Source organism: Pavona decussata, unplaced genomic scaffold, assembly GCF_977016875.1.
Source record: "Pavona decussata unplaced genomic scaffold, jaPavDecu1.1 SCAFFOLD_9, whole genome shotgun sequence".
In the NCBI taxonomy this organism is placed as follows: Eukaryota; Metazoa; Cnidaria; class Anthozoa; order Scleractinia; family Agariciidae; genus Pavona; species Pavona decussata.
In genome coordinates this window covers 3,826,734-3,854,326 of record NW_028145432.1, presented here as the reverse complement: position 1 = coordinate 3,854,326, position 27,593 = coordinate 3,826,734, and the positions used below count along the sequence as shown (strand labels likewise).

The 27,593-nt window shown below is 39.1% G+C and overlaps 2 protein-coding genes across 3 annotated transcripts in view; both read left to right on the top strand.

The window, feature by feature from the left end:
• The window catches only part of LOC146488633 (T-cell leukemia homeobox protein 1-like), a 120,690-nt gene that overhangs the window by 63,499 nt on the left and 29,598 nt on the right, over positions 1-27,593 (top strand). The gene's annotated exons all lie outside the window — the stretch shown is intronic.
• Positions 20,204-27,329, top strand: LOC146488636 (homeobox protein ceh-31-like). 2 transcript variants are annotated; one of them, XM_085116834.1, is made up of 2 exons: positions 20,204-20,499; positions 24,144-27,329. In XM_085116834.1, exons 1-2 carry the CDS (start codon positions 20,250-20,252, stop codon positions 24,551-24,553), a joined length of 660 nt encoding a protein of 219 aa, XP_084972960.1. In that variant the 5' UTR covers positions 20,204-20,249; the 3' UTR covers positions 24,554-27,329. The 2 variants fall into 2 exon arrangements, with proteins under 2 accessions (XP_084972960.1, XP_084972955.1); XM_085116829.1 differs by having other exon boundaries at positions 20,204-20,565; positions 24,144-27,327.

Here is a 27,593-nt window from a genome sequence, read left to right as displayed (position 1 = left end):
CAAAATCAGTGACAATGAGCCAACCAAAAATGGAGCAGCCACTGACTGATTTTCAAATAGCTGAGAGAGTCAATCAGATGATATCCGGTGGAAAACTCAAAAGAAGGAGAAAATGAAAATAATGTAACATATCTGTATAAATGAAATCATTCAGAAATCCAAAATACATTGAGAGATACGAAGATGTCTTCTTCCAATTGGAGACACCATTGAATACTGGTAATCCAGGAAATAATAGGTCACAAAAGAAAGATGGTTATCGTTTTGTTGTTGACAACACAGGAGAAGTAACACCATTTGATTGGTATAATGCAAGAATATCCGTTGGTTTTAAAGTCCAAACAATGGCCAATGCAAATTTGGTTGCAAATGATGAAAATAATATTGTCAATGGTTCTTACAGTCTTATACATGATCTGGACATCAGGCTAAATGGTAAACATGTGTATGATTGCAATGATGCAAATCATTGCGTCAATATCAAGAATCTATTGGAATATAGTCCAGGATATGCTCAATCCACTGCAACCAATGAGTTTTTCTATTTGGATACATCAAGAGAACCAAGGTTTCAAGAAGCCGCAGTCAGTGCTGGGGCAAAAAAAAGAAAAGCGCTCTTAGGAACATCAGTTGTTGTCAATACAGAAATACCATTGAATCGATACGCATTCTTTGAAGCATTGAGAGATGAGTTATTACCATCAACACGATTGGAATTGAATTTGGAGATTGAATCTGATGACAATCTTATTTGGAGAACCGGAGGTGCAGCATGTCGTGTAATGATTACGAGAATAGAGCTTATTGTGCCACGAATCACTTTCAATTCAGAAGGACAATCACTATACATGAATCAATTTCTAAAGCCTCATAAATGGGTTTATTTGCGTAAAAATGTGGAAAGAAGCAATTCATCAACACAAAGAAGTGGTAATTTTCAGATAACAAGTGGTATTTCAAAGCCAAGACATGTGTTTGTTTTCATTATCAATGATACAAATATTGGAGCACAAACAGCAAATCCATTTTTGTACAATACATTTAGTGTATCAACAGATCCCAGAACATTGCTGAATTGTCATTTATCTGTGGCTAATGGTAATGAATATCCTGATGTACATTACACTCCAGAAGCTGATTTGACTCGAGTTTACAGAGATGTCCTCAAATATATGCATGCAAATAATGAATACAGTCAGGGGACTTTGTTGAATATCAATAACTTCAAAACACTATTCCCATTCTTGTATTTCGATTTAACAAAACAAAAAATGGATATCAAAGATGGTACCACAAAGCTGACATTCCACTATGAATTATCTGGCACAACTGCAACTGCATATTCAGTTTATGCATTGACATTATATGAACAAGACGCTGAGCTCATCCAAAAAGATGGCAAACTATTGTTTCGATAAATGGAATAAATTTTTAATGTAACGTTAGTTATATAAAAGATATGACAACTTATCATTCACACGGAGTAAAACTGTCAATTGGGCAAAAAGATAAACTAGCAAAAGCATTAAAAAACAATTCAGCAATAACAATAAGATTATCAAATTCTGAATTAACTGGTCCGGATCAGCTGATGCTAACCAAAACACAAATAAATAGGCTGGAAAAGGCAATGCAAAACAAAACTGGAGCAGATATTAAAATAAGCAAAACACTGATACGAAAAGCTGGACAACAAGGAGGCAGTCTTTGGTCATCATTATTCAAAATTGGCACAAAATTACTACCAATGGCAGCAAAAGCAGTTGGACCATTAGCTACTGGAGCACTTTCTGGGCTTGCAAATGTGGGAGTCAATAAAATATTTGGTAGAGGACAAGTTGGTGGTTTCCTCATTCCTCAAAATAAAATTGATCAATTAATAAAATACAAAGATTGGCTCACTGAAGCACAAAAGAAGCAAATTGTCAATGCGATACATACTGGTGGACAGATTGTAATTAAACCAACTAAGACACAATCAGGAGGTTTTTTGGGGACATTATTGGCTTCAATTGGCATTCCAATGGTTTTGAATGCATTAATGGGTAAAGGCTTGCAGGTGGATAAAAGTAGATCCAGAAGATCGGTCCCAGTTTTTGTTCCAAACACAACCAAAAAAGATGGTGGTTTGGTCCTACCAGTTAATTATAGACCGCCTCCATTTTTCGGTACATGGGATCAATATGGTAAAGGAAAAAAAAAAAAACCAAAAAAGGAAAAGGTCTGTTGTTAGGCAAAAACAGTCCATTCAAGGGGATTCCATTAATCAGAGACATTCTGTGAAATTCATAAATAAACCACTCAGTAACTTTGAACTCATTGATTGGGTCAAAAAACTCAAAATAAAACACTTCAGAGGCATTAACAGCAGAGATAATCTACCACAAAAGATGAAAAAAGATGAAGTTGGTATCATTAACCTGGATTCACAGATTGGAGCAGGTACACATTGGGTTGCCTATCGAAACGGAGACAAATATGTAGAATATTTTGATAGTTTTGGGTTAATTATGCCAAAAGAAATTATGCAATTCATGTCAACAAGTGGCAAACGATTAATGTATTCAGGTGATGAAATCCAGGAAAGAGATTCAGTATTGTGTGGCTATTGGTGTTTGTATTATTTATTTGAGAGACAAAAGGGTACAAGTATATTGAAAACAATCCACAATGCACATTTTGACATGAACAATCAAAGTGTCAATCATAATTTTATAATCCAATATTTTAAAAAATTATCTAATCAATAGTATATGAGAAAAGTTTGCGAAGATTGTCAAGAAGAAACTGATCATTTTGGAGATGTTTGTTTATGGTGTACATTGGTAACAGATTCTGAAGATGACAGTGAGCATGAGTCTGACAGAGAATCCATCAATGATGAAAGTGACTCAGATTATGAGTCTGACTCTGATGATAATTAATCTAATATAGTGATATAAAATGGTCAAATCATATTTTGTTAAACAAAAGAAACAAACTGAATGTGTTGAGCCTGCAGGTTACAAGCAAGCCAAAAATGGTCGGCTCATGTTCTTCTGTACATGTGCTTAATGTGGTATAACTAAAACCAAATTTGTTAAAAAACAGGGAAACTAAATAGCCCGTTCGAAGGGGCGGGCATAATGGATACTTTAGCATCAACTGGTGCTGATATGTTAATTCAACATGCATTACCATGGTTGGGAAAGAAAGCAGTTGAAATGGGTCGATATTATGGGTCTGAAGCACTTAGAAACCCTAAATTGCAAAAAAAGCTATTGATTATGCTATCTCTAAAGCAACTCCTTTTGTTCAAAAGACTGGATCAGAGATGTTTGATAAATTATCAATCAAAGTAAGACCAAAAAGAAGGTACAAAACTGACCGAAAAGAACTTGATGGTGGTAATTTGAATACAATTTTGGAACAACTCGGTACACCAGGTAAGGTTGCATCGAAGTCGATGGATGTTGTTGGAACATTAATTCCATCAACAAAGGAAGTCTTTGATAGATACAAATCTGGAGACATTGCCAAAAGTGCATTTAGCACAGATACTGGCATATTGTCGGGTCAATTTTGGTCTGGCAAGGCTGGGAAAAAGACATTAGAAAAATACAAAAATTATCCATGTGATAGTGTGGTAAAGATTGGAAAAAAATATCACAATACACCAAGTTGTTCAAGCTATGATTCAATTGGTTGGCATCCACCAAATTGGGATGAGTATGATAAAGGAATCAAAGGACGACCCAAAAGTGGTGGTTCAATTGATATACACAAAGCAATTGGCATGTTACCAAAACCCAAAGCTGGTTGGGTACTTCCAGGACACAAATACACTGGTCCATACAATGATTTGGAAAAACGAGTAAAATATAACCCCAAAACAGGGCAAATATTGGAAATATATGATAAACCAACAGGCAAAACAGATGCAATAGCCATGCAACATGATGTTGATTATTCAGTCTGCAAAGATGACAAAAAATGTAAAAACAAAGCTGATAAAAAGATGGTAAAAGCATTGGATGCTGTTCCATATTCCGAACGACAATGGGGACATTGGTTGGCAAGAAATGCAATAAATACAAAACAGAAACTGGGTCTTGGGGTTCCAAAAAACGTCAAAAGCCGTCGGGTAAAGAGGAAAACTGGCAAGAAAAATTAGCTAATGAGCTGCATAAACCCATAAGGCGTAACTTTACTCGGCGGCGTGTTATTGTAAATAATATTGATGAAATATGGGCTGCTGACCTTGTTGAAATGCAACAATTCAGTAAATGGAATAAAGGTAATAGGTATCTTCTCATGGCTATAGATGTTTTCAGTAAATACGGTTGGATTGTCCCATTAAAAGATAAAAAAGGTGAGACTATAACTACAGCATTTCAAAGCATATTCAAAGAGGGTCGAAAACCAAAGTATCTGTGGACTGATAAAGGCTCAGAGTTCTACAACAAACATTTCAAAGACTTGCTCAATAAACATAACATTACACTGTATTCGACTGAAAATGAAGAAAAGTCATCAGTGGTGGAAAGATGGAACCGGACGATTAAAAATAAAATGTGGAAACGATTCACTGCTCAAGGCAATACAATGTATCTGGATATTTTGCCTGAAATATTGAAGCAGTATAATAACACTAAACACAGTTCAATAAAAATGACACCGACAGAAGCATCTAAGAAAAAGAATGAAGGAACTGTTTACTTCAATCTTTATGGCAATTTGAAGCAATTATCATCTTTGCCAAAATTCCAAGTTGGTGATAAGGTTAGAATATCAAAGTATAAAAGGAAAGTGTTTGATCGAGGTTATACAGAAAACTGGACAGAAGAGGTCTTCATTATCGATAAAATTCAATACACGAATCCAATCACATACAAACTGAAAGATCTAAACGATGAACAGATTAAAGGGAGCTTTTATGAACCGGAATTATTGAAAGCTAAACAGGAGATATTCAGAATCGATAAAGTTATCAGGAGAGATTACAAGAAGAAACAAGCTTTGGTAAAGTGGAAAGGATACAATGATGCCTTTAACTCTTGGATCCCAATCAAGGATTTAGTCGATGTGCAAAAATAATACTATCGATACAGTCACGGCCTCACGAATATTCGATAGCGAGTCGATCCAATAAAAAAATATATTGTTGTGTGCAAGATAAATGATATTCTTACCTCAAAAAGCGTCTACAAACATCAGAACGATGAAAGTGGAGAAACAAATGTTCAAATATCCCAAAACAGGAACCATAAACATCAAAACACAAACTCTTCACAAAATGGCGACAAAATGGCCGACACGTGTATTAACAAACTAGTGTCCAGTCCCCTTTGGGTTGTGTCATCGTGAACATGCATGAAAGCGCATGCGTGTTAATCCAAATCAAGCAATATTACGCAATATACAGAAAAATAGCACCACAAGTGTAAAAATTTCAGAACTGAGTGTAATATATAGGTAATCAGGCCATTGTTACATTAGTTCACAAACTCTGGTGAAGCTTTAGGGTGGTGTCAGTTGGCCCCTGACTGAAACCTGTTTGACGGCTTGTGCAGATGGTGAATTACTGAGTAGTGTGGGATGTCTTCCAGTGGACGGTACCTCCAGGGTGAGCCCACTCAGGCCCTACTGGTTCACAGCGGGGTGCTCAGAGTTCTTTCCCGAACTCAACCTCTGTCCCAGAGGTAAACTGGGAAGGGACAGCCGCCTTGTCCAGCGGCGGGGAAAAGACCTAGCAGGGGCTAGGCAAGAAAACAGCCAACCGAGCACCCCACGTCTAGGGTTTTGTCAATTTTTGTGACAAGTCACACAACGTCACGCGTGACAGTAACGGCATCCAGTCACACAACATCCATAAATTTGAATTATTTATGATTATTTTTTCTCCATTACAGGTTAATTATATCCAAATTGGTGTTCAAAAATATTGTATTCATCATTCAAATCAGCGATTGATGAGTTGGTTGGATTTAATCGATGATTGTTTGTGAGTTGGGGTCAGTTGGGTATCATTTTTGAAAAACGAGGATTCAGGTTTTTGAGTTTAGGGTTGAATTCAAAAATCAAGATGGTGGATAAATCAGTAATTGTGGTTTCAGATAATTTATGCAGTAATTGGGGTGAATAATGTGGAGTTAATAGGGTTTAGGAAAAATATTGGATTTATAAGGATTTGTATGGGATTTTTTATCATTTTTTGAAAAGTGTGCTCATACACCCAAATATCTAACTACTTATCAGCCCTTCGATACCATTATAATGCGCATTTTTCTAACGAAGCTGGTGACACAATAACAACCGATTCCTTCCTTCATACATTTCTTAAAAGCGAAAAGGGTATTAGGTTAGTATAAAAGAAACTTCTTTCCTCCAAAAGCACCTCACCAGTGAAAAGCCAATTGAAATGGGGCAAAAGTTTTGCCTTTGACGAAAACTGGACTCCTGATTGGAAAGCCGCTTATGGGCAAGAAGTTAAGTGTACTTCTAGTATATGTTTCTTCACCGAATTCGAACCCTACCCACAAACGTTCTCCTAACCAAAATTGGTATTAAAGAAGACCAGAATTGCTCTTTCCTGCAGCGGCTCCTTAGACCACCTATTTTGGCTCTGTCCAAAGGTCTCTCTTTTTTGGGATAATTTGGTTGAAAGGCTGGGGCAGTTCAAGTTAATACCAAGAAACTATTCAAAGACTGTGGTCATTTTTTTGGGTCTGAGGTCCGACGACTCCAGTTCCTTTCTTCAACTGAACTTGTGCTTTATTTTAGCAAGGTACTTCATATGGTGTTGTAGGGTAAACAATAAGATCCCACTCTTAAAAAGCTTCCTTCTGGTTCTCAAATCACAATTTCATATTAAGTCTTACAAACCTAGAGCCAATCAAAAGAAATGGGAGCCTCTCTTCCCTTTCCTCAATGTTAATTAGCCAACGCTATTAAAATTGAAGACAGAAAATTTAGGGTCACATCTTTCCAAGCTTACTCCCCATTCCTTACTACATTGCGGTAGCCTCCCAACTGTAAAAAAACTGTTTAGCTTATGATAATAGGTTTTTTTTGTGGTAGTTTTTTTTCCTGTAAGCGCCTCCCTCGTCTGTAAGTCTTTTGTTGTATGTGTCGACTTTTTGTAATTAATGTTAGTTATGCCTAATGTAGCTGGCACTTGCCGATATTTTTGTAACACTGTTGGTTTTGAAAATAAAAAATACAGTTACAAAAAAAAGCATAACCCCAAGTACACAGAGCAAAGAGGGAAAACTTAATAGTTATGTTCTCATCGCTGTCTTTTGCCGAAAGCATTACATGGACATACAACAACAACAACAACTATGTGCGACACCGAGAGCTGACTTTAAATTTACTTACATGGTTGAAATCTCTGTTTCCTAAAAGGATTTGTTCTATAGCCCCAAAGATAAGTGTGGGGCATACCAAAATCTTGTCAACTCATGAGACCTGCGCATGGCACATTACCTCCAGGATTATGTACAGGGGGACGAAGGACACGATGAACAAGTGGAGCTCATTTTTCAGCACTCTCTTCTGGGAGATTTAATTTTCTTCTTAACATTTTAGTCCACAACCTTGAACAGTAACTGAATCAAAAGCAGAAAATGTGCAAAGTTCGTCAACGTCATCTTTAAAGCGTAATCTGTCCACCTTGGGTGCATAAAATAGGGTAGGCATCTCGTATTGAAGACAGTGGCCACACATTTCTCGTGACGCTATGCCTGCCAGTTACAATACACTAATCACTATTTTCGTAAGTCGCTAACATTGACAGGTAAAGACATATTGCTCCCGTTATTGACCAATAGTAAAACAGGATTCCAGTGATCCAGTTCAAATAGTCATGTCACTCCATAAAACCGAACCCCTATAGGAGGTCGAGTATTTTAAAATCGTGGTATCACAAGCCAGTCCGATGTTTGGATAGAAGGTCTCCCGTCCCCTCTGACTGGAATATCCTCCCATAAAGATATGGGTAACTTGTTATAAAATGCTTTATAAAAATTTTAAGCAAATCTAACTTATAAACGCAGAGTAGGAAAAACCATTTAGTAAGTCCACGAATTCAGCTGAGGATGTATGTTTGGGAAGATTGCAGATTATTTTTTCTGCTCTACAGTGGAGCCTTTCGAATATCTGTTTCTGTATCTGAATAGCTACAGGCAACCCACGTAATTCAGCAATCGTCGAACCCCATCTCTCTGTAGGCCTTATGATCTTGTCTGATTTTTCGGTAATGACGTTTTCACGTCTAATTAACTGTGGTTTATGGCTGTTAGTATGGTTCGTGGTGTTTTTAACTTTTCCGTAGTTGAATTGATTAAACGCAGGATTGTAGCGAAAAAAAAAAAGTAGGCTTGAATTTCTTGACCTTTCTGGGTGGTATGTTTTGATCCCACAATATTTTGCCCAATTATCCCCTACTCTGTCACGCTTAAATGTGTTCTCGAAATTTGGAAACCGGAGTGATACTGCACAAACTCATTGATGCCTTAGAGTAGAGTTTTCTCATTCTTTGTATTGGCTGTGGTTATTTCCTGGGTTAGTTTTACACATAGTGTTGCTCTCAAACGCCAGGTAAAATTGTCGTTATTAAATGAAGTAAGTTTCAGTTTTAAATTTGCGAAAAGATAGGATTGTCATATGGTTGATTTGTCTCCATTAAACGCATTGAGGTAAAACGTAGCTGTCTGCTTCGTGTTTTGCTGCAGTCTCCTAGTAATTAAAGCACAAGTAATTTATATATTTTGGTTCTTCATTATGCGGTAACCTTTCAGGCTTCAAGTGAAGGTGAGCCTGACTGGGGTGGGCTATTATCAGCAGAGTGTTTAATGGGTGCAGAGATGGGAGGAGGCTTATTCCGAATCACAAAGTATATATCTCTTTTATTCGATAGAAGGAAAAAAACTTCAATAGAAAGGTGATGATGGGGGCACCCCTCATTATGATCTATTCGGGAAATAGATACAGTGACCCTCGCTCTACGGACACCCACTTATTACGGACAGTTGTTTTTTGTCTCGACGAAACTCTCACAGATTTTCTCTTACATTATACCGATTCATGCGGATACCGGTTCACACGGTCAACGGACACTTTTCTGTGACCAGTTTAAGCGCGTGTGGCAAATATAATCCTCATCAGTCAGGTCATAGTGAAAATTAGAAACAGCGCTGGGATTGTCGATTTTGGTTCCCGGGGGTTTACCGTTCAGCTTTTGTTATGTATGTGTCGCTCGCCTCTCAGGGCCCCTAGCCCTTTATAAATTATTCCGCGTCCACATCTTAGTAATATTTGTTTTGCGAATTACACGTTCCGAAGTATTCACTTGGTGTTTATGCATCTACACTTTGTAAAGTCGCATCCGTAGCCTGAAAGCCTATGCGCTTTTCACTAGTGCACAAATTATTATCGAAAGTGGAACGTTAGGTTAACGTTTCCAGTAATAAAAAGATATGTTTTTTGGCTATTCAAAGTTTAACGAAAAAAAGGGGGCAATTCCCTTTAAGGGGAAAAGTGACATGAGACTTCTGTAAGAGTCTTTCCAGCGAGAGTCTAGGTCATTCGTTTTGGATTGCATTTACGGAACAAACATCGCGTCATGGCAAAACATTCACCGATACCTTCCTTTGATTCCATTCTGTGGATGTGCTAAATGTATGTAATTTGCTGTCTTCTGGGGTTAGTCGGATCGGTAGCCTGTTCTTTTTTTGTTACTGCTCTTCTGTACTGGATAGCACATCTAGAGTCTCTGGCACAGAGATTTAACAATTGGTTTACATAGTATAATGTGGCCATTCGGTGCCTCGTCCGTTGACCTCTTCTGTGTTCCCGATGATTGTTTTTCGGTAGTCGGCCTTCTTGACGGCCTCTTATAAACGTGAGTTCGAAATTAACCCAAGCAGGTATTTTCGCTTCCATCGCGGGCAAATCACGGCTTGGGTGATGTGTTTTTCTATGCATCAAATTTAGGCCCCTTGAAGGTAGGAGAAAGCTACCCCAGCGATTATGCGAAGTTCAGCGACGAGGGTAGAAAGTGAATATACGGCAAGCTGATTTCCTTTATCCACAACGACGACAAGACACTTAATCAGTTCGACTACTTCGTACCCCGTATCCAAAGTGGTAGAAGAGCTGACAGAGGCAGGCTTGGCTCGGATTAACCCGTCCATCGAAGCATTTGTTTACTGCATTCTGGGAGTGCAGGTGAACATGCGAAGCAGAATTCTGGTTGATAGAGGATGGAAAAAGAGGAGCAGCAGGAGTTCCTGGTGACGCTAAAGATCCTATCCGGCAGCCAGACCTGGGCAAGAGCGTGCAAACGGATACCAGCTCGCAATCTACGAGACGAAGGTACGTCCGAACTTCGTGGCTTGTTCCAGAGCCTGGCTGATGCCACCCGCAATGAGGCTATGAACACCCTTGGTCTGGGGGAGCAAAAAAGAACCAGCGACAGATACCATGCCTGAGGTATTGCACTCTGGTACCGCACAGAAAACAGATTCAGATTAGGCTCACGACATAAAAAAGGCAGCGATCATAGTAGGAGCGGTCGGCGTTATCGCCGCCTTTTTTTATGATCATTTCAATCAAGGATCAACAGCCACGTGTGTTTGGCCAGAAAGCTGATCGCCTGCCCAGCGGCTCGGCAAATAAAGCTTACTTTCGAGCCGATGAGGCTGGGCAGGAGGGATTTTTTTGCCAATCTCATTTAAACCATTGCCCAGGTCTTTGGCCGGGGACTTTTAAGAGATCGTAGTTGTACCTATAATTGCCCCGATGACGGTGCCAGCGGCCAGTAGCACCGCAGTCACGGTGACGCCGTACTTTTTGAGTATGTATTTGAAACTTTCCCAGAGAGGCCGGGTCCTCTGTCTGCGTACTGATCCGCCTTTGCTCTTGTTCGCAATTTTCCACTTTTTCCTCGGCGGTTTCTCTGACAGATGGCTTGGTTTTCTCAACATTGCCTATCTTCTGCGTTTTGGCACTTATTCATCTAGGGTCTTTGTGCTGTTAAGACCTTTTTCAGTAGCATTTCTTTGTCTAATTTTATCATCAAAGGCTGCGCCGGGAAGTTGCTGCAGCCTGCGCAGTTTAATTCACTTTCCACATTTGATCCATGTTCTTCTTCCAGAGTGTCAATCTGGGCTTGAACACGCTCGAATTTGATTCTCTATTTTTCGCTTTGCACAGCAAATCTGCATCTTTCAAACTTCTTCTTAATTTACTTATGTTCTCACTGGCGTGAATCAAAGTAACTTCTGCTCTTAAGAAGGTTCTTTTCATCTCTTGTAAAAATTCTAATTTCACTGCCCCTTGGTTAATTGACACAATAGTTGCCGGATTCATTTCCATTTTTTTGCTGAAACCAGTTGGGTTTGTTTTTCCAGAGTCCACTTTTGGGAATAATTTTCTTTTATAAAGGTTTTGTCTCTTTCATTCATTGCTGGTTTGTCATCTTCATGTCAGGGATTAACTCATCATTAGAGGTGTCTTGAAGTTTGCTCTCTGTCTGCAGGTCCTTGAAGACAGCGTGTGCATTTCAATGTTTTCGCTCGAAGGACCTGGTGTTCATGTGGAGGTCGGCTTAAATGGCTGTGTTGTGTCAACCTCTTCTTCGTCATCGTCGACATTGCCATGGTCTGGAATTTAAGGGTCTCTTTTGTCAAGGCCACCTTCTGCCGTTTCGCAGTATATATTATTAAATATTATCATTTAAAACATTTAAGATGGGCTGTTATACATGGCTGTAAACGAAATCCCTCCGCTGCATACTTTTTAGCCGCTTTTCTCTGAAACTCGGCCAAAATGCCCGAGGCCACGCAGCGCTTGTCGCTGAGCTCGAAAAGCGCCTGCCTGAGGTCAAGCAAATACTTGAAAGAGACCTAAAGCCGAATTTAATTTTTAAAATTTCGCAAATGTACATAATAGCGGACGCAGCAGAGCAAGCCGCATTGGACAAGGTCATGTGGTGATGCTGGAAGCTGGCCCTTCAAACGATACGCAGCCTAACGATCTCTCTAACACCAGCTAACTGCAAGCAGTTTTCCTTGGTCTCCACGCGAAATCAAAAGACGCCATTGGCGCCCCAACTGATCGTATGACCAGGTGTAACTCCTGACTGACAAAGACGTTGAAAACTATTACAAAAGCTTCGAGTCTAACGTGGGCACCAAAACAAGCGAGAACCTGATTGACACCTTTCTGATGGTAGTCAGCCAAGCGATAGGCATGGCAGTTTCCATTGACAATGTTAAAGAACAACACAAAGACCGCAGGCTTCATCGTCTTGCTACTTTGGCTGTACGACAAACGCCAAGAGGTTCTGGCCGCTGTTTGGCACGGCCAACGCAATGCAGCAGAACCGCTGCCGCCTTCCCTGCGCGAGCCAAAAAGGTCTCGCCTGCGCAACATGGATTAATACATTTTAAAAACTTTCTTCTTTACTCGATGATGGAGCTGAAGGCGGCGCAATGGTTTATCACTGCATTTGCCATTGCGGGCAATTTTGGCCAATCTCGGTGCACAAGCGCTTTTAACGACACTCAATTTTTTAAACGATCTGTTGTGTGACCATGCAAATGAATGTCAAAGTGAAAATGAAAGTAAAAGTTAAGTGGAGATTAAAAAATTTAAAAAATCTCCGCTTAACACAACCACGCCTGAAAACAACAAGCTTGTGAAAACTATCACCGACGCTACAACCCTTGCTGGCCTTGCTGGGGTATGGGCTGGACCACCAAGAAAACTGTCAAGGAGTCATTTATCGCCGACTCCAGAGTGAACGTGATGAACTACGCGAAGTTCACCGCCGTTATGGCAGTCTGCATCGCGCTGAAGGAGTGTCTTATGGACCAGAAGATTCTCCAAACCTCGATGTAAAGTATATGTAAATTTCCGCTAAAACACAAAATCAAAGGTCACTCTTACGCCATTTCTTGTGCATCAATCAAAAACAAAAACGTCTAACTGTAAATCACACCATGGCCGGCGTTGCTATAATGGCTGATGGAGCGGTTCTAAACGCTGTCGCATTCATCGGTGGCAACTACCCTGTACAGTATCTGTCCGGCAACAATCCCAAAGGTCCTCGACTGGATAGCCACCAACGACATGGTTAAAGATCAGGCAAGACAGAACTTCACAAACACCGACTACACCATTAAGCTCTACAACTAAGCACACTCGGAGAAACAAATGGCACTTCCCAAAGAGCCCAAGTTTTCTGACTTTTACTAGCAAAAGAAAAGCAAAAACAAGGCCAGCTCCTGTTTGTCGCGGCATTGGCGCGCTAGCACTCGGGTACGCAGTCTTTTGTTTCTTTTGAACTTTCTTCTGCATTATAAATACATACGATGGATGCTAAACTTGCAAAGGCCGCAAAGGTACTGGAAAGGAATAGCTGCTATGAAAAAGCTAGCCGCAGCGGCTAAGGTTTCCGAAGATGTCGCAAAAAAATGGCTGGTCAAGCAGGCTCTTTGGCAGGTCTTCCTCCTAGCTGCACGCTATATGCTTTTTTCCAAGACATAAATTCGACGTCACCGCTCTAAACACGGTGCATCAAGCAGACCTTCCTACAAACTACCAAGCGGGCGAAAAGTTTTGAAATTCGGGCTTATAGTTGTTGATGCCGGTCAGCCCCTACAAAGAAGCAGACCGCCCCTTCGAAAGAAGCTGCAGAAGTGGCAAAAGCCTTTCAGCGCGTTGACATTCCGCGTGACCAGGCTATCGTGGATCATTTGAACCGAACGCTGTCTGAAAGGCTCTTTGGACACCAGTATGCCGTCGAAATGAGGCTATCCTCAGACAAGAGGTAAAGTGGATGGGTAGCTCGGCAGCTTGTCGCTGTCTCGGTTCTGAAAAACGAAGTAACTCGACTGACTCGAAAAAAACCCGCATAGGCCGTCAAAGACAGAGCTGTTTCTGCCAAACCCTTCACCCTATATTTTAGACCTGTGAATGAAAAAAGGTTCCCTCCTTTGTGAACGGCCGGTATCTCTACCAGCCTGGGGAATTGGAAGGTGTGCAGAGACGCGCCTCTGGCCCCATCTGGTCTTTGAAAGTCTTCAACAATGAAACGTCCATCACTAAACCAAACGAAATGGTTCTGTATTACCTTAGAGACGGCCGAAACGTGGCTTCGTGCGTGAGAAGCTGCTGGTGTGCCCCCTTATACCGAGCTGCCTCCAGATAGTGTTACTCGTTGATGTGGAGCTCTATCCGACCTGAATACCGTCTGTCAGCACGCAGCGCTTATCGTAATAAGCGCTCAGGCCCTGCTCTTTTTTCTGGCATGTGTGAATGGTTCCTTTGATTAGACGAAAACTCGTGTTGGTCGCAAGGTCGTTCGCACCTTCCAGCACCGCCAGGTACTGGGACCACGTCAGCTGGTTTCGGCGCTGCGAGACGCCTTTGGACGACATTTTCACTTTACCGGCGCTGTCGTCTTCCATGAAGTAGCACTTGCCTCACAGCATGATTCCCCGTGTGCCCTTGGGTCAAGCAAGCCATGCAGGGTGTGCCAAGTCGGTCCACTTGTCCCAGGCTCGCCACCTTATTTCGCATGCTTCAAACTCGGTCTGCAGGTCAGGGCGCACCACTTCCTCGAGAGTATCGCCAGACAGGGCGAAGTAGAAGCTATCCGTGTCGATCTGAGATCGGATCAAAGTCTTCTGCGGTCAACAAACCGGTCCAAGCAACCACAGCTTTGCCAGCTGGTAAGCGTCGCCGATCTCCTCGAGATCCTCGAAGCATAGCTAGCGCAGAGCCTTGTCGGCTGGCTTTAGATGCAAACCTTACAGAAACTCAAGTCAAAACCTGGTTTCAATATCGACGATCAAGTGGAAAAAGGAAACAAAAGATGAAGCGAGTGCAGCCTCAATGCGCTACCAGGAAGAAGAGAACATTTCTTACTCGCAGTGCAAGACGCGAACACTTTTTGCCAGAGCGCATGTGTCGAGTGGATTGTTAATCCGTTCAGTTTTGCCACAGCATCGTATTCTACCATTGTTGTCCACCACCGAACTTAAAGGTTCCTTTATTCATAGAGTGCTCTTAAATAATAGGGTTAACTCGACGAATGCATGTTGTGTTTTGCAATATACATATCACATATCAAGTTCAGATTGAGTTAGAATTTCCTAAGATACGTTTTCATTAGTGGATATAGAGGGAATTGCTTTGGCGCCCTAGCCCCACTATATGTGTTAGAGTAGAAATTGTCGGTTATTGTAGTTCTGTGCTTCATAATGATCGCTAATTTTCAATCGAGAGCAACACTTGGAGACAGGTCCTTTACTTGCGCTACACCAAAGCTCTAAAATGCGCTACCACTTCATCAGGTCAGAAGCGCCAAGATTGTTGATTTCTTTAAGACAAAGTTAAATTCGCGCTTTTTTCGTTTAGCATTTTTATCATAGCTCTGTATTTTGTAGGTTTTATGTTTTTAATCTAATATTTTTTAATCTTATCATAGAGTTTTATTAGGATTTTTATCTATTATTGCTATGCCCATTTGAACATTTTTATGAAATTTGGCAATACGAATTGTATTATCATTATTGTTATTATTGATTGTTATTAGGTCGGTACAATTAAATACCCAGCCTTTTGTTAGAAGTTCGTTTACATTCCCATGTGTGGCACATATCCAGTGGAATTTGATTTCCTACCCACAGAATATGCGTTATAATAGAAACTGTACTGAGCTTTTTTCTGATTTTGGTTATTATTATGTTCTTTTATTTCATATTAAGTTTGGTATGATTTAATTCCCAACTCAGAAATTCAATCCATCGCGCCAATCTGTTTTATATAGAATTCCTCGCCAAATATCTTGCTAAGCATGTGTTAAACGGAAACCGGTTTTAAAAATAATTTTTTTCTTGTGTAAATTCACAGCGGTGTTTCGCAACTGAAAAATAGTTTATTCTCAACAGGCGTGACACGTAGTGTACTTGTTTTGTTTATTTAAGCGCACAAAGAATAAGATATGTTTCACATGCCCACCTACTTGTTTCAATTCCTGTATTCAATACAAATTGTATAATAAAAAAAGTCCGTTGTATATTAGCATATTAGCATACCTCAGTGACCGAATATAACGTAAACGCGCAATCTGATTGGCTACACAGTTGCCGTTTATCGATCGATAGTCGGCACCTGAAGCTTTGAAACGGCTTACACTTCGCGTTTTCGTGAAGTTTCTGAAGGCGACATACAGAACGTTTTGTGAAGTGCCATTCCAGACGACTAGAAAGCCACGAAGTATGGAATGAAGATTTTTGAAGGTAAATGCAGAAAAATTTCTGGCATAAAATGCTTTATTTAAAACCAACAACAAATTACTTAAGCTAAAGTTTCGTTAGTAAACAAAACAAAGTTGTCAAAGAAACGTTTTGTTTTTAGACTGGTTTTCCACCCGAAAAGAAATTACAATACCCATTGAACAACAAACGAAAGTCGAATGAAACGCTTGTTTGCAGAGCTTTTATGTGTCAGTGAGGCAAACAATTTGAGAACTCTTCAAAGTTTCTTCACTAAAAGCCATTCGAGCGGCTGTCGATAGATTTTTGAAGGAAGCATCAATTAACAAGCTGTGGTCAATCGTCGGTGTTTATCAATTTAAGAAGGCAAATGATACATTCAATGTAGTCTGCAAAAATCTGAAGAAAGAGGGAAAAGTTGGCGCAGTTGTTCGAAAAACTCCCATCACAAGGGAAGAATTACAAAAACTTTTTGAAAGTGGTCAACTGGGGGATGCAGATACGAAAGATCTTAAACAATTACAGCGAACAGCGTGTTTTTACACACGCCTGTATTTCGGGAGGAGAGGAAGAGAAAACCAACCCAGTTTCACTTCCTTCGCCAAACACCCCAAAGTAGACGATATTTTGAGCTGCGAAGAGAGTTTCCGGGGACGGTTGTGTCAACAAAAATCCATAAAGGAGGCGTAAACGACAACTACGACCTAGCAGACAGCAAAATGTTTTACGTTCGTGGCTCGTATTGTACCAGCTACTGCATGCCAGCCGATTGTACTTTGCTGTCAACTCTTTTCCATAATTTGAAAATAAAAAGGACTTTGAAATTAAGCTTAGTTTAAGCTTAACAACATTTTTTCTTCTAGGGTTTGCAAGTTTCTGAGACTGCGCAACGTATGGCGAGATCAATGTGTAGATTAGTTTTTTTGGTGAATGAACTTTGGTTCTCCTTGGTTCATTGGACTGTTTATATCTGTTGAGCTTGGTCAAAACGATTTGGCTTTGGTTTTGCGATACTCAAAAACACAGTCACTTCTGCTGGGCTCAACGTAGGGTTTGAACAAGGGACAAAAGGGACAAAACCTTCCCAGTTTGGCAGCTACATCCTAGACATGCTCAAAATCTTGATACAAAATAAAGACTGAAAGAAATGGGAAACGCAGGCCAGGAAAAGCGACAAAGCTACCAGAAAAAACAAACAAACAAACAAACAAACAAGCAAACAAATAACAACAACAAAAACAGCAACAACTTAACCAAGAAGGTGATCAATGGAGCATCCAGAAGCCTCCCTTTTTATCTCTTTTTATCTCTGGGTAAGTCAGTCAAAGGCAAAAGTCAGCCATACGGTTTTACCTGAAGTCTCTACTTTTCTCTAAGAAAAAAAATTACTTCCGTTTGGAATCATCGTAAAAAATGTTCCAATTTGAGTTGTAATATTACCTACTATAAACATAATGCAGGATATCTCATGCTGTTAATACGTCGCTGTTGTCCAGAAGGCCTTTTTCTCATTAACTGCTAGAACGTTTAACGTCGTAAAACCGCTTACGACGTTAAAAGAACAAACTAAAACAAAGTAGTACGCCATAAGGAAAAACTGTTCTAGGTCTTCATCAATTCATTGCCTAGTCATGTTCATGTCAGAAGGTCGTTTAAGCTGTGTGGATAAGAATGCTAATGCACGGATGGAGTTAGATTGAGTTCCGGTTTTGGTTTTGGTTGTTATCATTAATCTTCATCTAATGACAATTTTTCGACCAGCACAGAGTAGTTCAGTCAGTCTTTGCCAAATAAGGTTTCAATTTTAAGTGCTTACGAATCACCTCCGGTGGTTTTTGGTGTTAAAACTGGCAACAGGATTGTCTTTGGTTATTTGTAAAACTTGGGTGTCAGTTGGAGTAAACTGCTTTCTTCGAAACAAGGAACTGGATGATGGTAAATTTAGCACAATTCGTACAATGTGACGTGATAACGGTGCCGTGAGATGGCGATCTTCCTCGATGTAACATTACCATGAAATGGTAGACACTACTGAGCATGGTCCGCTTTAGCATAGGTAAGTAGAAATCTACTGTATATGATGACAACGAGCGATGGTTTTGGGCGAGGGAAGACCAGTGAGGGTGACCTTTCTTTGTAATGGGTAAATTCTAAGAAACGGTAGAGATGTCAGCTTTTCACAGAAGGAGGAAAATCGGCACAGATATTATCTTTCGAACCGTAGTCAGTGTATGAAGAGTGAATTCGCTATTGGTCATCACTGCTCCAACTATCTGCTTGTCTTACGTTGAACTTGGTTTTGGTTGGCGAGAGAGGTTTACCCGGCGAGGCCGGCCATGTTGTTAGTTTTATTCAGGAGTCAGTTACTTGTGAACGTATTTTGAGCGAGAGTCTAAATGGTTCATTCTTTAATTGTAATACCGGAAAAAAATATCCTTTCCATATTCTCCATTGATTTCAAATCTAGATGCTCCTAATGCGTCACCGGCCTGGTCCTATTCAAAGGCGGCTAGAGCCAGTCTAACGGCTATGGCAAACAGAGTAAATGGTTGGTTTGGCTAAGAAATTTCGAACGACTTCAAGGTTCCTCATTTTTCTGTGTGAACGATGATTAGTTTTTTTGAAGCCGACCCAATCTCTACACACCTTTGATAGGCCTTTTCTCAACTGACCTCTGATGCAATCGCAGAATTGCGCAAAGGTAACCAGGCAAGCATGTATTTTACGATAACATGACCACTGAAATTATTTTCTGCGATCAGACAAACTTATTTGCCAAATTTTAAAATTGAAATCTTTAATTTAACTACCTTGATCTGGAAAGGAAGGAAGGAGTATACTGCCACTTAAATAGAATTTAAGTTGTCCCCATCTTTGTTGATTTGGTCACATATAGCAGGAAGCAAGGGAAAATATGTGTCAGAGATCAGTAACTCCTTCTTCCAAAAATGCTGCAGACCAGTAACACGCAAGAAATGGTTAGCGGTGCGAGTAACATTTTGGTTAACAAAAATATAGCATTCAGATACTTGCATTCAGGTACATTCGCTATTCAGTCCGGCCTTCTTCGAGGTTCTAGGAGGTGCCACAAACTACTACCTACAATATTTTGGAAGGCAGCTTAAGCGTAAGTAGATAATTTAGCAACGCGATTCCCGTTGGAGGCTAACACAAAAGACAGATCTCTACACAAGTTATAAAATCACACGATTTACATTTATTTAGAAGTAGCGAACAACCGTTGACATTCCTTGAAATCAATGTGTAAATATCACGCAAAAACTTCAACCCACCTACACTTGTCTGTTGTTACATCACTAAAGCCATATACATTTAAATATTGACATCACTGGAACCCAAGTTGCAAATGAGCGTTTTCAACCAGCTTTTTACCTTTAGTTGTCATGGAAATATTTCCGTGAGGAAAAAGGTTACATGAAATATACTACGAACCTTGTTTAACTTATTATCCTCCAGTTGTTTGTTTCCAAGACAACAGATAGAATCTTCACCCAGAGTTACATTCAGGCATGGAAAAATTCATAGAAAATCGTTTTACCACTGTCACAACCGCTCGTTCATTTATTTGTTTTGTTGACGTTCTCTGAATTCATAACCTAAATAAAACACAACCAAATCCAAACAGAATCCGAGAGCTCGATTGAGATATCAATAAGTCAACTTTAAAACACAAAATGGTACAAACGTTCATACTATTCATTCACACACAATGATAAAGATTTGTTTTTACTTTGAGAAAAAAAATATTAATTTGGAATCCCGTTTTACTATTGGTCAGTAATGAGAGCAACATGACTTCATCTGTCAATGTTAGCGACTTACGGAGACAGTGATTGGTTTATTGTAAATGACAGGCATAACGTCATGAGAAATCTGTCGCCAACGTCTGCAATTCAAGATGCCTTCCCAAAGAAATCATCCTATTTCACACACCAAAGGTTACCTCATTGGGTTAAAAATATGACGTTGAGAAGTGGCAAATTTTCTGCTTTCGATCCAGTGAATGTTCAAGGTTGTGGACTAAACAGCCCGTTTTCAATACGAAGAATATTAAATCTCCCAGAAGAAAGTACAGAAGAATGTGTTCCATCTTCACCAACCGAGAACGTTCCTTCCGTTCTTCCGCTTGTTCATCGTGTTGTTTGTCCCACTGTACATAATCCTGGAAGCAATGTGTCATGCACAAGTCTCAAGAGTTGGCAAGATTTTGGTATGCCTTACACTTATCTTTGGGGTAATGGAACGCTTCCTTTTAGGAACCAGATATTTCAACCAGGTATATAAATTAAGAGTCAGTTCTTGGTATTGCAAAAAGTTGTTGTTCTTACAATTGTATGTACATGTCATGCCTTCGGCAAAACACAGCAATGAGAATTACGCGACTACTCAGTTTTTCCCTTTTTGTATTTTGTATTTGGGGTTGGAATAAACTTATTATTATTAGTTTTATGAAAGTAAGATTTAAAATTGAATTTATTTGAAAGAGAAAGAAATAGTAAAGATCGATTCGATTGTTGTTCATCTGTGACAACGTTTGCATCTCGTTGTTCGTAGCACGAAACGAAGAGAGTTCAGTGTATTCACTAATCAACAATGTTGGAGCGATTCGTCGAGGAAAGAGATTGAAAATTGCAAGAAGAGAATGAATTGTTGTTGCGAAGGTTCTATTATTTCTGGCAAAGTGAACTTCTTCCCTGTGACAAATTTATCAGTAAAATAGAGCATGGAATTTCTTGATTGAACTTCGATTTGTTGAAAAGAAGTCAAGGTACTAGGGTTTCGGTACTAGAATTCCTTTTGTCGAAATACGGCCGCTGTTTCTTTTTAAACCGGGGGTTCCTCTGAATCAAAATCTTAGGAGTTTAGACCAGAACACGCTTGTCTGTCATTTAAAATGCAGAAAGCTAACCGATCCGTTCTACCTCAGTTTTCCATTTCATATGTTTTCAACGATGTATCTCATTACAAGTTTAAATTATTTCAAGATGCCGCTAAAATAAAGGGAGAAGCAAATGATTTAGTGTGAAAGAAATAAGGGTAACCTTCAGATGAAAGTTAACTTCATTGAAGGAAAGAACACGCCACCAAGCTTTCTACATGGTAACTTTGTTTGGTCTCATCTTGAAAGGATCGTTAACCGGCCATGAAAATAAGCCAAGGTTAATGTTAAACTTTAACTAGTTTTTACTAAACTCTTTTTCATTTTTCACATTTTCATATTTTACGTACTCATGACATGACTCCTGGGTTCAAACCATTTACAATTTTATTTAACGAAGTCTTTCTTCTTCGAAAGATCGCCGATGACAGTTAACTGACACAGCTCTGCTTGTGATATCTTGCGACATAAAAGTAAAATACGGAAGTAACCACGGTAGTTGTATAATTTTAAATTGGATATATTGTACTTTTTGTTTATTGTTTTAACAACGTGAAGGTATTTATTGTAAAATTACCTTTTGATGCCCGGTTACTTTTTTATAACAGCTTAGTGCTACCTGATTTAGTTTGGGGAGACAAGGACAATGTCTCACTAATGAATGAATTGCAAATTCTGCAAAACAAAGCAGCTAAGTTGAAATTAGATAGACCACTTCACTCCTCTTCAACTGATGCATTAACAGTCTTGAGATGGCTAAATCTCGTAAAACGTAGAAAATGTCATCGATGTATATATGCATATAAATGTATTAATGGCCAACTGGATCATTCTTTGGGCATTGTAAGAAAGAGTGATATGCACTCCTACAATACTCGCAACAAACATACTATAAAGCTCCCCAAAATCAAATACAATTGGGGAAAACATCGTTCGCGGTACCACTGTTTCAATGGACTTTAATGAGTTAGAGAGAACTGTAAGAAATTCAGCAAGTTTGCCAATTTTTAAGAAGTGTCTTTTTTCTGCTTTTTATATTTAAGTTTAAGTATATTTCGATTTTAGCTCTATATTGTGTTATTTCTAGTTGTATCATTATATAATATATATCTAGTTTTAGGACCTCTATGAAAACCACTTTTAGTGATGGAGCTTCCTAATAAAAGATTATTATTATTATTATTATTATTATTATTAAAAAAGAATGTAGTTGTTATCATATATAAAGGACGAGCCCAATTGTCATAGTACCTCTTGTTAGGACAGGCCGTAGCAAGGCTAAAACAACTGAGGGGGCTTAGCAAAATAGTTAAACAAAATAACTTCCCCCCCCCCCCCCTACCCGCCCCGTCACGTAAAACACGGACTGATTAGGGAGTTTAAGATGCAACAAGAACAGAAAAAAAAGTAGATTTAGTTAGTAAAACAATAACTTTGCACCTGCACCGCACTTTTTGGTACATTTTTGCCGTTTCTTTTACGTGGACTACCATGTGAAATTTCCTAATTTTGCGTTTGAAGCAGGACGTAAACAAATGACAAAAAATTTTCTTTCTCTTTTAAAATTTGGCTTGAACCGGGCAGTAAAAATCCGACTGTGGGAGCATTGTGGGACATTTGTATTGCTATAAATGATCGCATGTCTCAGAAAACAAGTCAACCTCGTTCCCAGGGACTTTTCCTTTTCCCCCCCCCAAGCTAGGGAAAAGTCCCTGGGAAAGAGGTTGAAAACAAGTCACTCTCTCTTGTAAGCGACCACCCTTGGTGTACGACAAAGTGGTCGTTTACGGGAGGTGATCGCTTACGGGAGAGATCAACCAAATAAGCGTAATACTGGATTGATTAGTTTATTACATAAAAATTTTACCTTAGGAGCTAAAATTAGGCAAATAGAAACTAATTTATATGATTTTTTTTCACATCTATTCATTCTTCTGATGAAACTTTGTATAACAATTCGGAACAGATCTGTCCCGTTTACCTACAGATCTAATTATAGCCATCTTCTCTGTCTGTAAACTGTTATTATCTGTCAGAAAGTTCTGCAAGGCTGATTGGACTGCGTAGAAAACTTAACACGACAGCGACATGATAGAGACCAAACCGAGAATCAGCAGAACGGCAAAACTTTCCTTCACAAGTACATGGCCAAACCATGTTATAAAGAACTACAGCATATCGTATCTGAAAAGATCTACGGTCCAAAACATAAAAGCAAACAATCTGTAAGGAACCGCACAACGAAAATGCTGCAAGTATACGCAGGATCTGTCAGCAGTCCGGGGTAGCGTCATTAAAAATTGAACTTTATTTGTCACTTCTAAGTAATGATTTCCTAACGATCATACGTGACTATGCTGGGTGGTCGCTTACCGGAAACAGAAAACAAAATAATAGGTGTAATTTCTGGCCTAAAAAGTGGTCGCGGTCTCTTAAGAAATTTGAGTGGTGGTCGCTTACGAGAGAGCTCTTGAAACAGTATTTAACTGAGAAACAAAACGGTTGTTTACGAAGTGGTCGCTTACGGGAGGTGGTCGCCTACGAGAAGTGGTCGCTATGAGAGAGTTGACTGTAGTTTATTTCAATAGCTTTTACAGCTTGAGATTCATGGTTGATTTCGATCCATTTTGGTTTTTATTTCCGATTCACATGGTAGGAGTGCCTTTGTTGCTGTTGTATATAAAAACAAACTGTTAGCCAAGGAAACTGACAGGTAGTAAACAACTTTTTAAAGGCTTTGAAAAGGGAGGCTTGCTGCGTCAGAGTTCAAGACTGATTGCTGCCCATTAATTTGGTTTAATTAATTAGTTTTTGGCAGATTGTTTTTTAACTTCCAAAAATTCTAGGGGGTTCAAACCCCCCCTGCCCCTCCCCCTGCCACGGGCCTGTAGGAATTGCTTGAACTTGATAAAAAATGCATCAGTGCTTTCCGTAAACTCACCAATTTTCTATTCATCTTTTGCTTCCCTACTTAGGAATCTTTTCGAAGAAGAAAAGGAGTCCTATGCGAAAGAAGAAGGAGCGTCCACTGTTTTCACCGCATCAAATTCAAACGATGGAGAAAGAATTCGCCAAACAGCGGTACGTAACGGAGGACAAGAGAGCTGAGCTTGCTTTAGAGGTAAACCTTACAGAAACTCAAGTCAAAACCTGGTTTCAAAATCGACGAACAAAGTGGAAAAAGGAAACAAAAGATGAAGCGAATACAGCGTCAAGGCGTTCCCAGGAAGAAATGGAACATGTCTTACTCGCAATGCAGAGCACCAACCCTTTTTGCCAGAAAATTTGTGTTGAGTCGCTTGTTAATCCGTCAAGAGTTTTGCCACAGCACTACGCTGCACCGGTGTTTTCGACTATAGACTTCAGAGGATCGTTGGTTTCATAGATTGCTCTTAAATGCTAAGTTTAACACGACTGTTACATGCCGTTGTATTTTGTGGTATATAAGTTCAGATTAAGTTGGGAGTTTGTTTATGTTTCCAGTAGCGGATAGATTGTATTTTTAATATCCTACCCAGACAATATGCAACAGAGTAGAAATTGTAGTAGTTTTTTGGGCTTTTGTATATAATCATCTGTTCTCTTATTTCGAATTTATTGCCAGGTTTTGTACGATTTTATGCCCAACTCAGAAATTCAATCCATTGCACCCAGGCCGTGTTATATCGAGTCCCTCGCCAAATATCTTGCCTATTATGTCTTAAATGAAAAGCAAGTTTTTATTTGCCTTGAATACTTCTTCCAAATCAAAACAGTGTTTTGCAGCCCCAACTGAAAGAATTTGTTTTTAATAGACGTGAGTCAGTGCATTTTTTTTGTCAAGTGCTTAGTTGATTATTCTTCTCAAACGACCAAGGTCGGTTTTTCTATATTTGTTCCTTTTACTCGCAAAACCTTATGAAAATGAGGAATATATATCATATATTTGTAAAACCTAGATGTATCAATTCGTCTTTTCAATACAAATTGTATAATAACATTAATCTATTATCGTGTTTAATAGGGGAGGTGTGCTAGTTCTATGATTAGCTATGTTACAGCACGAATTAAGCGGTCAGGAAAAGCTTTTAAACGGGTGTCAAGTGCTTCTAGAGTTTATGAAATCGTAACATAAGTTCATCTGGGAAGGATACAGTGGTGTCTAGTTCAGCAAGTTATATTATCATGTGAAAGTTTACAGTCATTTCAGCCATGTTCGTAGATGAAACTCTTTGTTATTACTTAATGACTATGTATTCTCTTCATGGGTTTGGGTCAAATATCTTGTGAGTCTAAATGGCCGAAAACTTGATTACTTCAGTCTTTGAAAGTAAGACAACTTTGATCTGTTAATTTCCTTTTTTTTGTCTCTTGTATCATATTAATGGAAGCGTTCATAGTGGAATTTGGAGTGTTTGACATGTGGAATTAGCTTTAGTTTACCAGTTGTTTTTATTAGTTTCTCAGCAGCCTTTGATTCAATGAGATAATGCACTTCCTTATATGCCTTAAACTCGTCTTTAAAGAAACGAGTACTCGTCTGGGTTTTGAGACCTGACCAAACAAGCCAACTTATATCATGTCGAAAAAAGCCCAGATGCCAGGGTATTTCGTTGTTTCCCGACCGTAGATATAATTGTTGGTTACAGTAATTCTTAATGAAAGTAAACACTGCTGTCTCACGACTTAAGAGGTTCACAGACCTATATTAACATTTTTGTTTTGTGTGTTTTTTAAAACTATTATTATGTTAAATTTTAAGGATAAACCTTAGTGGAGAATATAAGCAAATCTCAAAAGTACGTGAACGGTAAGTCTCTAGTTTAACACAGTCCTTGATTCGGAGTAGCCCGGTCCTATGCGAGAAACTTACGGTCCTCCGTTTCGATAATCGTAATTGTATTTAATTTTCTATTGTGTTATATGTTTCCGAATACCCCTCTACGGTTTGTTATTTTAGATTGTCTTAGCTTGAGGGAGTTAGGTTGCAGTTGGGACGTATGGTCTGTTCCTCTCTCCTACCACACCCCCTCCCCCCAACACTTTCTTTTTGTTTATTTGCTATTAGTTAATATGTTCAATTCTTAGTATCTCCCATTATTATTGAATTGTTGTGGCAAATGCATTAAACTGAACTGAACTAAACTAAACTAAAACGCTTGATTCATGGTCAAGGTAGCTGGCACCGGTTTTCAGCTCTTCTCCGCACTTAAACTTTGGCTGGTCAACACAACCACACTTTAACAGATCATACAACAATAATTGTGTCAAACAAATTTCTAATAACTGGCAAATAAGTTATTTGTTTTTCTCGACGTTATAAGTTACAATAGCCATAACATAGACTGTTCAAAACAGCCTTAAATTTCGCTTTAAATGATTGTAACACAAAGACAAGCTCGGTGACCTCCATTTTTCTTATACTATCTAATTGTAATCAGTATTGCAATACGCAACTTAAAAAAAAAGAGAGTAATTCAGAGCAACATTAAAATCTCGAAAATGTTTATTTCATTAACTAAGTTTTTTCACCTTGCAGTGATCATTTCGATTCCATTTTAAATTTCTCAAAAAACGATGTACAGGGTATTCGCATTTCTTTATGAAGCGATCCTTCATTTTGTTCTACAACGTTTCTGCTTAGGTGCCCTTGAGTGGCGATTCCGTCAATAGCCCAGTTTTTCAAATTGTTAAAAGGTGTGGCGCCGTTAGAAAAAAAGACACTTGGATTTGTCGTTTATCCAAAGCGTCGAAAAACCCTTCAAATTAACTTAAAATAATTAAACTAAAGGAACGATAGAATGGTAAAAACAAGTAAAAGTGGCGTCGATACACATACTTTGTTCACAGAAAGGCAAAAAAAAAAAAAAAAAAAATGAAAATTTCGAAAGATAGAGCTGTCAAAATCTTTTTGCTGTGGAAACATCAAGTCACGAAGACAATTAAATGACATAGGAAATTATTTTCAGATAAAGTTTATGGAAAGTCACGAAGTTTGGCCGTGTTTCCATTAAAACTGAATCGAAAACGTTATGAATGTTCAGAGTCCCTGTAGTCACTTTCTTCCATTTCTCCCCCCCTCTCCCGCCTCGGCTAAATACGGTTAATGGTTTACTTCATGCTATCATACTTTGCATACTTCAGCTTACTCAAGATTAATTAGCTGGCCAGTTTAATCCAATTACATTAATCTAAATTATTGATAATGAGGAATGAAAAGAGCAAATTATGTAAACTGGTCGCTTTATGGCCCATATTTGTCTCAACAACCGTTAGATTAAATCATATAGCCAGCGGCATTTTCTATAACTCATGTTGCGGAAGCCACTAAATGACATCTCGTGATCGCTTTTACGGCATAAGGCGTTTTTTCTCAACAGCTGCTAGAACTTCAGAAAAGAAAAAAATATTACAAAGGAAGGAAACAGCTTTAGCCAAGTTAAAAT

Bases quoted from the DNA above. Each gene is read 5' to 3' on its own strand.
- LOC146488636 (XM_085116829.1), top strand. From the start codon at position 20,250: ATGACGTTGAGAAGTGGCAAATTTTCTGCTTTCGATCCAGTGAATGTT. The intron at 20,566-24,143 runs GTATATAAATTA...TTCCCTACTTAG, and splicing joins GAACCAGATATTTCAACCAG to GAATCTTTTCGAAGAAGAAA.